The sequence below is a fragment of the Dermacentor andersoni genome, chromosome 11, assembly GCF_023375885.2.
Source record: "Dermacentor andersoni chromosome 11, qqDerAnde1_hic_scaffold, whole genome shotgun sequence".
NCBI lineage: Eukaryota > Metazoa > Arthropoda > Arachnida > Ixodida > Ixodidae > Dermacentor > Dermacentor andersoni.
The window spans coordinates 17443166-17456928 of record NC_092824.1 but is presented as its reverse complement, the minus strand read 5'-3'; the positions used below and the strand labels follow the sequence as shown (position 1 = coordinate 17456928).

At 44.4% G+C, this 13763-nt stretch overlaps 1 protein-coding gene across 1 annotated transcript; it reads left to right on the top strand.

Moving 5' to 3' along the window:
- The first annotated feature begins 498 nt into the window (after positions 1-498).
- On the top strand, positions 499-13427 carry LOC126517696 (alpha-(1,3)-fucosyltransferase C-like). Its single transcript, XM_050167488.3, has 2 exons — positions 499-720; positions 12067-13427. The coding sequence occupies exons 1-2, from the start codon at positions 659-661 to the stop codon at positions 13229-13231; spliced, it is 1227 nt and encodes a 408-aa protein (XP_050023445.1). The 5' UTR covers positions 499-658; the 3' UTR covers positions 13232-13427.
- Positions 13428-13763: the final 336 nt, after the last annotated feature.

The following is a 13763-nucleotide window of genomic DNA, read 5'->3' as shown; positions in this document are numbered from 1 at the left end:
TCTGGAAGCTTATCAGATAATAAACAAAATGTCAAAACCAATTACGTAAAACACACGTCTACATCAGTTGCTAAGATGTTGTCGTTGTTGTCGTCGTTGCATCAGAACGTCAACATGTGAGCAACTGATATATCATAGACACCGAAGCTGTATAAGCGGGTTATCGTACATTTAGAATATGCTTCATAGTCTGTTTTGTAACTTTCAGAAATCAACCTTAGGCTTTACAAACGTTTTACTAGCAACAAAGTTGCGCACCCACTGTCCACGGATTTCAAGCGCAAAGCTGAACCTTTCTATCGCAATCAGTGATGATGATGATGATGCCCTTGATGAGTTTGGCGCATACCTTCTCACGGGGATTGGCGAAGAGTCGGGCCGACTTTGATTATGTGCTCAGGTAATGAATTTAAAGATGTATAATTCTACGCCCGTTGAGAGAACTGGCCAACTGTCTTTTTTTATCTTTTTTGCGCATGCAAGAATGGCCAGGAGTTTTTCCACAGCGCGTAGAATCCGCACTTATTTTTTTTTCTTACTACAGTCACACGTTTTACCTATCCCCAGAAAGCGTATTACCTGAGGGTATCACCATCATCATCATCATTTTCAGTCGTGACGTGAGCCGGCGCTGCAGTGGTACACGTAGCACTGTGAAATGAAGGACCAGCTGGAACACGACGGCGGCCGTACAGCGCCGATGGAGCAGGACGGCAGAAAGTGAGTTTACGTTAATGTGGACTTGGGACTTCTTCTCCTAGCCGAGGCCGCATCGCTCGAGCAATCTCGAGCAAGTTTGCGACTGTCCGAATTTCATTTCACAGAAAATACTGCTGCACTTTATTTTTTTCGTAAAACGGCTAGGAGAAACTGTCCCGAAGTTGCAGCCTCTTTCTTCCAGTTCTGGCATTGCTGTGTGTGGCTGGGAGACACGGCCGTTCGCGTTTCGGTGACTTCAAGTTGCCACACGCTTACACGTCGCACTTAATCCCGTACGCACTGCGTTCGCCGACTCCAGTCAGCTCGCTCACCTTCCGACATGCGTTTGTGATAGCCAGCTGCGCGTAGCTTTTGTACACTTGTGCGTAAACGTTCTACACGTATTTCTTGGCCTGGCGTGGACAGCGTCTCCTTCGTCAAATCTTGCCACAGATGCACGGCGGCTGGGGTCGTGGAAGGCTGTGGACGTGCGTCGGCAGGCGACGCGGACACGCTAGAATAGGCGGGAAGCATGGAATGGCGTGAAACGAAACTCATTCGACACGCGAACGTTTTTCTTGAGTATTAAGTTAATATCTTGCTTAAAAGATGCAATTTACTGTAACATTTTTATTTAGCCAGCAGAGCGTTAGCTACGTCTTTTGCTTGTGCGAAGGATCCTTTTGTGGTCGGCGCAACGGCAGAAACGCGGCAGGCGTCGTATTGCGCGGCCGCAATCAACGCGGCAGGCGTTGCCGTAAAGAGGGGTTTTGAACGGTCACCATCAGTAAGTACGGTTCACAATTACGGCGACAAATTTCTCGTTAAGTCACAACGGTCCAGTAATGAGCCGCTCTTGTGTCCGTATTTGATATACTGGTCCCATGCCTGAAGCTCATACTTGACTCATGCGGTAAAGAAGCGGCCACTGACCGTACGATGCAATCTACACGGGTACGCGGCTTCATGGGGTTAGGAAGAACATGGTGGCTTACTCCGGCTGCGTGTGAGAGGAGATGTCGCTATCCGAATAAAAGCAGAATATCTAGGGACTGCAGGTTAGTGCTGGTGCATGTCGACAGGTAATACGAGCATAGTGTTGCACAGGGATGACAGAAAGGAACCGAGAAAAATTGTTGTCTAAGAACTGATGTTTATTCACGAAAATCAGGATACAAATGACCATTAGCTGGACAGAACCAAGGTAATGTTGTTTCCCGTCGCTTGGATATACTCAGATTATTTTTTGCGTCCATCCTAATTGCATATTTAGTCTTAATTCATTAATGAACTTCTCAAAGACTATAATTAGATGAAAAGTGTAAACGAGAAATTTGTAACCTGAAACACTCCCGATAAAGCTTTTCGTTTTGCAATATGTGTTACATAAGCGTGCTTTTGCAGGCATGAGAGATGCCCGCGAATGCGTGCACAGTTGCAGCACGACTGGCCGCTCGTCACACTTGGAGTGTATTCGTGGCATGTTGGTGGATTCGTGGGCTGTCTATTATATCCCGTACGACTCCTCGACAAAATCCGATCCTTTACAATTGTTGCACTCGATGTAATATCCGCTGTATGTGCCCGACGCCGGCTAGCTATTCCCGCTGAACGTACCGACAGCCATTTAGAGCTGCATTGTTGGCTGTTGATATTGATGAATAGTCACTGAAACCGCCGTCTGGCTACGCGTTCACACAAAGCGTCCTTTTCATACGGCTGCTTCAGGGCTTCACTGGAAACTAACATACATCCTTAAAGCGCCCCTCACCAGCTCTGGCCATTGCAAACTGACCAGCGCAGTGCATACAATGCGCGCTGACGATATTGCTCGCTAAGTATTACGTCCCTGTGCGCCGCGGAAAGAGCTTAAAAGGAAGCTTTAGGTCGAGTGCTCCTATCAAAATACAAGCAAAAGGCGAATACTTTTTTCTCGACAACCACTGCACCAAATTTGTCCAGGTTTCTTGCATTTAAAAAAAAAACGTAGAATCTGATGACAGTTGCTTTTGAATTTTTGATTTTCGTCTTTAATTTTTAATAAAAATTGGCAAAATCGCAAATTTTGAAAAAAGCGGTATTATCAAGTTTACAACTGGGTAACTCAGCAAGTAAATGTCAGACGTAATAGTTCAGCTGAAACCCGCAAGGTGGGGAGAAGACATCCACCCTTTGTAGCAATCGCTACGAACGGGTGGATGTCTGATTTTCCCTTTGTTAAGGAAATGTCATATGACAATTCTGTGAATTAAATCTCATAGCTTATAGTACATCTAAAATAGAAGTGAGGCGTGCAGACAGGACACAAGAGTAGAGAAGTGGACAACATGAACGCCGACTATAAACTGAAGGGAGCACTGAGGCGAAAAATGAAAGAAGACACAAAACTCATCTGCGCATGCTCAGGAATGGTACCACCACGTGTCAATCGGGTACACGTGCTGGTCTACGTGAGAGATAACTGTTAAGGCACTTAATCTCTCCCTTATGTAAAGTAATCGAAGGCTGACTCACGCACGCACTTCCACCATTATAGATATGCCATGCCTCTACCATAAGACGCGTATCTTCATTCTTATGCCTGTACAATATCGCCCATTCATCTAACTCTGGCCTGCAGTTACAATCTCGGCAATGTAGCGAAAGATTACAAGGCGATGCACCGGTTAACGAACTTTTATGCTCCATTAGCCTCTGATTGATACACCGTCCCGTTTGCGCTACGTAGAACTGGCCACAGCTAAGGGGAATATTATAAACCACACCCATACGACATTCAGTAAAACTGTTGTTCTTATTGTGCTTCACTGGACAAATATCTGTTCGTTTTTGCCTTTTAGCCGCTCCTTTTTATTCTGTACGGCAGCGCATATCTTACCTAGCTTATTGGGAGCAGTGAAAGCAATATTAACATCATACCTACTAGCGACTTTTTTAAGCCTGTGCGACACTGAATGAATATACGGAATAGCCACCACTCTTTTTTTGCTATTACTGCTTTCTGTAATCACGTCCGTCCCTCTCGAAACCGACTTCTTTAGGCGCTCAGCTACAGTGGCCACCGCTATACTACAGAAAGCAGTAATAGCAAAAAAAGAGTAGTGGCTATTCCGTATATTCATTCAGGGTCGCACAGGCTTAAAAAAGTTGCTAGTAGATATGATGTTAATGTTGCTTTCACTGCTCCCAATAAGCTATTTAAGATATGCGCTGCCGTACAGAATAAAAAGGAGCGGCTAAAAGGCAAAAAACGAACAGATATTTGACCAGTGAAGCACAATAAGAACAACAGTTTTACTGAATGTCGTATGGGTGTGCTTTATAAAATTCCCCTTAGCTGTGGCCAGTTCTACGTAGGGCAAACGGGACGGTGTATCAATCAGAGGCTAATGGAGCATAAAAGGTCGTTAACCGGTGGATCGCATTGTAATCTTTCGTTACATTGCCGAGATTGTAACTGCAAGCCAGAGTTAGATGAATGCGCGATATTGTACAGGCATAAGAATGAAGATACGCGTCTTATGGTAGAGGCATGGCATATCTATAATGGTGGAAGTGCGTGCGTGAGTCAGTCTCTCAGGTAGACCCGCACGTGTACCCGATTGACGCGTGGTGTTACCATTCCTGAGCATGCGCAGATGAGTTTTGTGTCTTCTTTCATTTTTCGCCTCAGTGCTCCCTTCAGTTGATAGTCGGCGTTCGTGTTGTCCACTTCTTTACTCTTGTGTCCTGTCTGCACGCCTCACTTCTATTTTGCATAATGAATCCTTACCAACTAGCTCAGCTATCTGTCGTTCTAAGTGCATCTAAAGCGGACAAAATTTATATATTACCTGCGAATCTAAAAGGAACCAGTAATATGTAAATAGAGTTTTTGCAGAAACATTCTACACAACGTAAAAAATTCAGGTAAGATGTAAATTGACATATTGAATTTGTCCACTTTGAATGATCTAATTGATGCTGTTTACAGAACCGCAATATCTGTTCTTGATGCAGAGCTATTAATCAATAAACTTCGAGTGTCTATTTTATTTCGAACTTGCGCATTCTTTAAAATTCTTTTAACAATATTCAAGCCCTAAATAGAAATTCCGCTTCCAGCAGTCACTAATATTTAACTTGCCTTCTAAAATGCAACAAATTTCATTAAAATCAGTCCACGTTTTAAGTTTTACATGTATCTGAATAGACCGCATTGGAATTGGGCGCAAGCTAAAACTTCCCATTCAATTTCAAATTCAACGCCGTTTACCCTTGTCCGTCGCGGCGCCGTGCTCCCAGCTGGAGAGTCGATGTCAATCGCGCTAGCGCACCTACGTACCTGGTGGTGCTGTGACGTCACTCACAGTGGCACGTGACTTCTAGAATTATTCAAAGCAACATCAGCAATACGTTTAATCTGTTGCTTCAATAGACCAAATAAAGTTTAGAAAAATAATAAAAATGCAAACGGAATTTCTGTGCGATTTTGTTATACTTCGTGCCGTAGTAAGAGAGATGTACTTCCATTACGTCTGCTTGTTCCCATGCAGTGACCATAGGATAGTAAGATCGCGAAATAGCCTAGACTTGAGGAGGGAACGGAAGAGATTGTTATATAAGAAGCCGATCAATGAGTTAGCCGTAAGAGGGAAAATACAGTATTTCCAGATCAAGCTACAGAACAGGTATTCGGCTTTAACTGATGACGATCACCTTAGTGTTGAAGCAATGAACGATAATCTTATGAGAATCATTGAGGAGTGTGCAATAGAAGTCCATGGTAACTTCGCTAGAGATGATACCGGTAAGCCAACGCAGGAGATGAAGGATCTCATTAAGAAACGCCAATGTATGAAAGCTTCTAACCCTATAGCTAGAATATAACTGGCAGAACTTTCCATGTTAATCAACAAGCGTAAGACAGTTGACATAAGGAAGTATAATGTGGATAGAATTGAGCATGCTCTCAGGAACGGAGGAAGGCTAAAAGCAGTGAAGAAGAAACTATATATCGGCAAGAATCAGATGTACGCGCTGAGAGACAAAGTCAACAATATCATTACTGATATGGATAAGATAGTTCAAGTGGTTGAGCAGTTCCGTAGAGATTTATACAGTAACAGTGACACACAGGACGGTAATAGAAGAGGGAATAGTCTAGAGGAGTTTGACTACCCACAACTAACGCCGGAAGAAGTAAAGAAAGCCTTGGGAGCTATGCAATCGGGGAAGACAGCTGAGGAGGATCAGGTAACACCAGATTTGTTGAAGGATGGTGAGCAGATTGTTCTAGAAAAATTGGCCAACCTGCATACGCAATGCCTCATTACTTCGACCGTACCGGAATCTTGGAAGAATGGCAACCTAATCTTAATCCATAAGAAAAAGGACGCCACACTTGAAAAATTATAGACCGATCAGCTTACTGTGCGTTGCCTACAAAGTATATACTAAGGTAATCGCAAATAAAGTCAGGAAAACCTTAGATTTCTGTTAACCAATGAACCAGGCCGGATTCAGTAAAGGCTACTGAACAATAGGCCATATTCACGCTATCAATCAGGGGATGTAGAAATGTGCGAAATATAACCACTTCTATATATAGCTTTCATTGATTACGAGCAAGAGTTTGATTCAGCGGAAGCCTCAGCAGTCATGCAGGCTTTACGGAATCAAGGTGTAGGCGAGCCATATGTAAAAATGCTGAAAAACATATATAGCGGTTCCACAGCCACTGTAGTACTCCATAAAGAAAGCATAGAAATCCCAATAGAGAAGGGCGTCAGGCATGGAGATACGATATCTGTAAGGCTATTCCCAGCGTGTTTACAAGAGGTATTCAGGAACCTGGAGTGGAAAGAATTGGGTACAAGAGTAATTACCTTAGTTTCTTGCGTTTCGCCGATGATGTTGCTTTGCTTATTAATTCAGGGAACCAATTGCAATGCATGCTCACTCACCTGGCCTGTCAAAGCAGAAGGGTGGGTCTAAAAATTAATCTGCACAAGACTGAAGTAATGTTTAGCAGTCTCGGAAGAAAACAGTTGTTTGCGATAGGTGGTGAAGCACTGGAAGTGGTAAGGGAATACATCTACTTAGGGCAGTTAGTGACCGCGGATCTGGATCATACGACTGAAATAATCAGAAGAACAAGAATGGGCTGGGGTGCGTTTGGCGGGCATTCTCAGATCAACAGCAATTTGCCATTATCCCCCAAGAGAAAAGTGTAGAACAGCTGTGTCTCACCAGTACTAACCTACGGGGCAGAGACCTGGGAGCTTACGAAAAGGGATCTACTGAAGTTGAGGACGACGCAATGAGCTATAGAAATTAGAATGATGGGTTTAACGTTAAGGGAAAAGAAGAGAGCAGACTGAGTGAGGGAACAAACGTGAGTTAATGATACCTTAGTTGAAATCGAGAAACAGAAATGGGCATGAGCAGGGCATGTAGTGAGGAGGGAAGATAACCAATGGTCATTAAGGGTTATAGACTCGATTGCAAGGGAAGGGTAGCGTAGCAGGTGGTGGCAGAAAGTTAGGTGGGTGGATGAGATTAAGATATTTGTAGGGACAACATGGCCACAATTAGTAAATGACCTGGGTAGTTGGAGAAGTCTGGGAGAGGCTTTTGCCCTGCAGTGGGCGTAACGAGGCTGATGATGAAAACCATTATCGTTACCGCCCAACACCTATTGCACTTTTCTCCCTCACTGCGGGGCGGGGATTGTATACATGAGCTCACATACTCATTGGACCGTAGAGTCACAACCATTCCTAATGCTGTGTGGCGACTACCCACATGAGTCGCAATAGGTGTAAATTGGCTACCCGCCCTCTCTCGCTTCAAAGTACATTTTGCCACTTGGAAAATGACTACAAGCATTGTATTTTGTTGAATGAGTGCTCCTGTGCATCTTTTTTTGTTTTCTGTTTAATGGCTAGAATCAAGACGGTCACGTCTGAAAACTGTATAGCTCCAATGAACACTTTGTGTAGTCTCAAAATTATCAAACAGTCATTTTTTAGGAATTGTCTCAAATTAAGCAAAATACATTTGCCCGAAGCATATGAGGAAAGGCTGTGCTTAGAGACAATGATAGGACCGCTATTTGCTGCGAAACTGTTTGCTGTAAATGAAATGTGCTTGCAATTTTCATGAGCAGCCAGCTCAGTACAAGAAATAGACGCATTGCATGCTGAAAAATTTTTTTAACGCCCATGACAGGTTGTGGTTTCTTGTAATTTCTTGAATTACCTTGCAGTGTAGATTGTAATCCGGCAACTTTTGATTTTAATACTGTATTCAAAATAAAGACAGCTGAAATTTTGAGGTTGTGAGAATTATATGGGAATAAATTAAAGGTAGAGGAGTTTAATATGATGAGCATATACCAAGCTCATTGCAGAGGGTAAACAAACATTCCTTTCTTGCGAATAAATTGGTAGAATGAAGGTCATACGAAATTAGCTCCAAACGCATAATACAGCATAGGGTGCTGCAATTCCATAATCTATGACAATTGATGTACAAAGGAAAATGCTCATTATGATAGGCCGTCAAGAAATTTGAAGTATACACTTTGGATCAGCAGTTATACCTGCGCTTTGCGACGCACCATCGGCAATATTTAAAACCCACACAACTGCACATGATATCAAGCTTAGGCCACCAAGGAGCCTCACAGTTACAACTTGACTCATTATATTAATGTACACGTCTATATCTACTTACAATGTTGTATTCACAACTGCGTCAAACAAGACATCAACCATCTGTCTGAAGGCGAACGCAAGTGGCTTGCCTTGATGGAGGGCACCAAGATTGGGAATTGTGAAACTGCTGGTATCATCTGGATGACCAGCGAGAAACAACGCTTTATGTTCAAGATAAACAAATACTAATAAAACAAAAGGCAAGATCACTGGCAATGAGCCTCGTTTTGGTTTGCATGAGAAAAGCCAAAATATGGACTTCGTGCTGCTTACTGAAAAAGAAGCAAGCCTCCTTCCTGATCTTCAAGTCATGTGTTAAAATTGTCACACAGCTGCATATTTGTATGCTCATGTGAGGCTGTCATCACTGTGCCAGCGTGCTTTGCATAGTTTATTATATCAAATTTAATTGATTATTGTTTTCTTGCAAATCCTTGGCAAACAGCACCAGTGAGCAAAAAAGAAAATCAGCGGCAATATACCGGAAAATTCGAGGGAAATGCTGTAGCATTACGTTGCGACACTTTGGGGTCCCTAATCCATGTTAAACCACTTTTACCGCATTACAAAGCGCTGTTCAGCAGCTCACTTACACACGTACTCTCTTTTGAGGAGAGAATTCAAAATCACACACAACACACACACACACACACACACACACACACACACACACACACACACACACACACACACACACACACACACACACACACACACACACACACACACACACACACACACACACACACACACACACACACACACACACACACACACACACACACACACACACACACACACACACACACACACACACACACACACACACACACACACACACACACACACACACACACACACACACACACACACACACACACACACACACACACACACACACACACACACACACACACACACACACACACACACACACACACACACAAGCGCACGCACGCACGCACGCACGCACGCACACACGCACACACACGCACACACACACAGCCAACAATAATACGTAACCCATCAAAGAAATGCCACTTAAACGGGCGCTTGCCTGAAAATTTCCATTGTGGGAGTACTAATGACCGCCGACACCGGGAACGTTGAAACTGATTATTTCGGCCTCCGTGGGTCCATCTTTCAGTGTGTGCCAACGCTTTGCTTTGAGGTGGGGCACGGTTAAAACACAACGCACGGGACACATCTTTGTGTACACCGCGCAGAAAACAAATGAAACATTGGAAATTATTTCGCACAATGTAGACGCGAACCCAGGGGATAACGAGACAACGCATTTCTTGTAGTGAGAGCAGCGAATGCGATGAAGGAGCAGCTTCCGCCTTCCCTCCCTGCCGCGCGCTGAACTCAGTCCAATTATAAAAGAAATATCAGCCGCTACACGTTTATTCTGACAACTTTGCTTGCCAGCATGGCCGCCTGTATGCTGCTATATCGTAGTGGTCTCTAGCTAGAGCGGCGAGCTGGTAGTTGCTACTACGTATCGTGCCGAGAATTTTTTTTTGGGGGGGGGACGTTGTCTGTGCCGCATTACTGTGGGTACAGCACACAAACAATGCTGAGCATTACAAACTGTGAGGATGTGCATAGGAAGCACAAAAGTAGCTTAGTAATGTTCTGAATAACTTGGGCAGGGTGAGTGGAGATTCCGGAGGAGTTTGAGAACTTCCAGCCTTACCTCGTCGCTATAAATATATTCTTTATGGTTTCGCGAGGCAAAGCAAATGTTGATGCTCAGTTTTTTGTTGTTTGATGTCCCAGTTTATTCAGCAATGTATCTAGACAGCTTCTTAACTTTCGCTACTTTTTGTTGGTCTATTAAGGGCACCGCAATATTCCTGCAGAATTGTGCAAGTAGCTCGCGTGTTTTCTTTCTGCTACTGTGGTTTGTCTACTGTAATTTGTGGTTGCAGTAATATTACAATGCAAGTGTTTAATTGCCTTGTAATATTACACCAACCACAAGATATAATGATAATCAATGAAATTGTAAGTGATAGTGTGTACTTTTCCTGGATGATACATTCTGGAGTGGCCATCACGCCAGTAACACCAGAATCCTAGAAAAAAAAATTGACTGTCCCCTTATATGCGAAAGCTTAATGACCTCACGGATGTATAGTTCCAACTATCACGTGATGATGATGCGTGACGTCATACATTGTCACATGTTCTTCACTATTATATCTTCATCTGCCGAGTAGACGATCAATATTACCGCTTTGGTGCAAACAAGTAAGGGCGGACGGAACAAGGGCTTCGCTCAGCAACATGTACTACTGGACTATTTTCACCTGCCGTATTCCATCTTGCTATATTATGTACCAACACAATTTATAGTGATAATATATTAATAATTTCACTTTAATCCACTATGCTATAATTTACACAAAGCATAATCCAATTTTTCCACCCTGATTCACTTTTTTCACAATTGTCCATAATTACTAATAAATACGTTGTTATTCTATATACTCGCTTCTGTATTACCACTGATGTCATAGAAGTCGTTGATAATGTCGCATTGATTTTTGGCATTACCTATTGCGGAGAACGCCGCCTTTTCTGCCTCAAGGGACATATAATGCTTTAGCATCAAAAATGCAATACATAAACCCATTGCTCAATGCACAGGCATATACGCGTTCTTGTACCCGGATCTGTGTATCAATGCGTTCAACACCCTTAGTCATCGATTTAACAATCTTCTTCAAGGAAATTCACACCTTATGTGTGGTTTACACAAATTCACAGCTTATGTGTGGTATACACCCTTATGAGATAGTATAATCTAAGCATGGCCTCGCTAGGCATCATGCAGGTTGATTTCTCCGTGTTCAGAGTAGTAGGGGACTTTTTCTTCTTTAAGTAGCCCACGTGCTCTTTTAATTAGTACGTTCACTTGTGTAGTTTCAGACCATACAAAACGTTAACCAAAAAACAGGTTAAGATAAAACAAAAGTTGACGCTGTCTCCTTCTGGACGGATGTTGATCCATGTTTCTGTCAGATTACTCGTATTCGTCAGACCAATAGAGGATCCACTCAAAACTTACACGAATTTGTCTCGATCAGACAAGTGTCTGCTCTAGGGGCAAACATGTTCGCGGCAGTTTAGGTCAAGGCGAGTACAGCATACGCGATACTCCTTTCTGGCTAGAAAATTTAAAACATAACCAGAGGCGAGTGCCAATAAAACTGATGATACATAAGCACTATCGGGATCAAACTAAACGCCATGAGGAACTTTAAAAGTCGATCGTGTTCTACCAGTAATAGGACGCGAGTGGTGAGTTCGTACCGCGCCCAGGCTGGTGCATGTCGGAAACTATATGCGTTCGATCCGTCATCCTGTTTACTTCACGCGTAGTCTTGAAAGCGGAAGCATAATACCGCGCTCTGTGGTCAGCCTGACTGGCTTGTCGACGACTTCTCTACGCTACATATTTGATGCGACGGTCGTTTTCGTGACTGCGTAACTCGCGAAGCGCGAGAAAAGAGCGCGTGTGCCAGCTAAAACATTGCAGCAGGGCGAACGTGGTAACGTACTGTGCAGAAAAGTTTTGAAATTTTCTAGATGAGAAAGGCATTCAACCCTTGTTCATTCTTGCAATTCACACGTCCACTGCTCTCTAATTCCCGAACAGAACTGGCCCGTTCAGCAACCTCAGATGGCAGGTGCTTCTGGCAGTCGCCGCGAGCCTGCTGCCTCCGGGGTTTCTATACCTCTACAAGGGCCAAGAGTGCGGATCCATGCTTCCAGGAGACATGGTCGACAACTACGAGATGCTGCCTTGGCGGCAAACCTACGCCAGCTGGGTACCATGGCCGCAGCGCAAGGACTACGACGGCGTGAAGGGCGATGTACCACGAATCCTCCTGTGGTTCAAGTCCCCCGTTGTTGAGTGGGTAAACAACTTCGAGGTGCGATACGAAGGCTGCACGCGGCCATGCTACGTCACCTACAACCGGCAGCAACTTCACCGTAGCGACGCGGTCGTCATGCACATACCGAAAATTGGTGGTTCGCCCTTACCGCCCGGACGGCGCGCATTCCAGAAGTGGGTTTTCTGGACAATGGAGAGTCCTAAGGACAACATTCAAGATAAACTTAAGGAAGTTAACACGGCTTTCAACTGGACTATGACGTACCGGCGAGACTCGGACATCACGAACGCCTTCGGCAGAGTGGTCCGCAGGAGCGAGTCGCTCCCCTCTGCTCTACACGTCGGGAAGCTCGAGGAGCGCTGGAGGAGCAAGAGCCGCATGGTGGCCTGGTTCCCGACGTCGTGTGACGGGGCCGCTGCCAAGTACGTGGAAGAGTTGAAGAAGCACGTTTCCGTCGACGTGTATGGAGAGTGTGGCAACATGAGCTGCCGCACGACGTCCTACGGAGACGACGAAGAGTGCTACGAGATGCTGGCGAACAAGTACTTCTTCGTGCTTGTCTTCGAGAGGGATTTGTGTGTGGACTACGTGACGATGCCTCTTTACCGGTTCCTCCGCTACGAAGTAGTTCCAGTAGTGAAGGGCGCTGCTAACTACAGCATGGTTGCACCACCGGGTTCCGTCGTTAATGTGGACGTGTATGCGGAGCCCTACAATGTGGCCGCTTTTATGATGAACGCGGCCAACGATTTCGAAGTGTACAGCCAGTATCTTAGCTGGAAAAGGGACTACGAAGTGGTTATGCACAACTACGACGACTTCTGCGGACTCTGCAATAAGCTGTACGGTGAGGAATTTGTCCAAGAATCAGTGTACAAGAATATCAGTGACTGGTGGAACAATGGCACCAAGTGCACCGACTGACAATCATTGCGTTCGGTCCTATTGTACTGTTCAGCAATAGCTTGTTGTCTCACTTTTGTTGTAAAAATATTTTTCTTGTACTTTCGCATATTTTTTAACCAGTGGCCATTCCCAAGAACGCTAACCACATCCGTTTCACAAAGTATCTCTCCCGGTTTCAAGTTTAATAAAGACATATCCCAAGAAGAACAGCCCTGATATTGTACACGTATAACAGCTGATGGAATTTGGGATGGTGCACGAGAATTGTCTTGCATGATTAGTATTTGCATGTTACTCTGGGTAAAGTTTTGGTAGAAGATTACAGTATTTGAATTACTACAACAAATAAGCAGCCGGAGCGTTTGGTGCACCTTACGTGCCAAAACCACTTTCTGATTATGAGGCACGCCGTAGTGGTGGACTCCGGAAATTTCGACCACCTGGGGATCTTTAGCGTGCACCTAAATCTAAGTACACGGGTGTTTACGCATGTCGCCCCCATCAAAGTGCGGCCGCCGTGGCCGGGATTCGATCCCGCGACCTCCGTGCT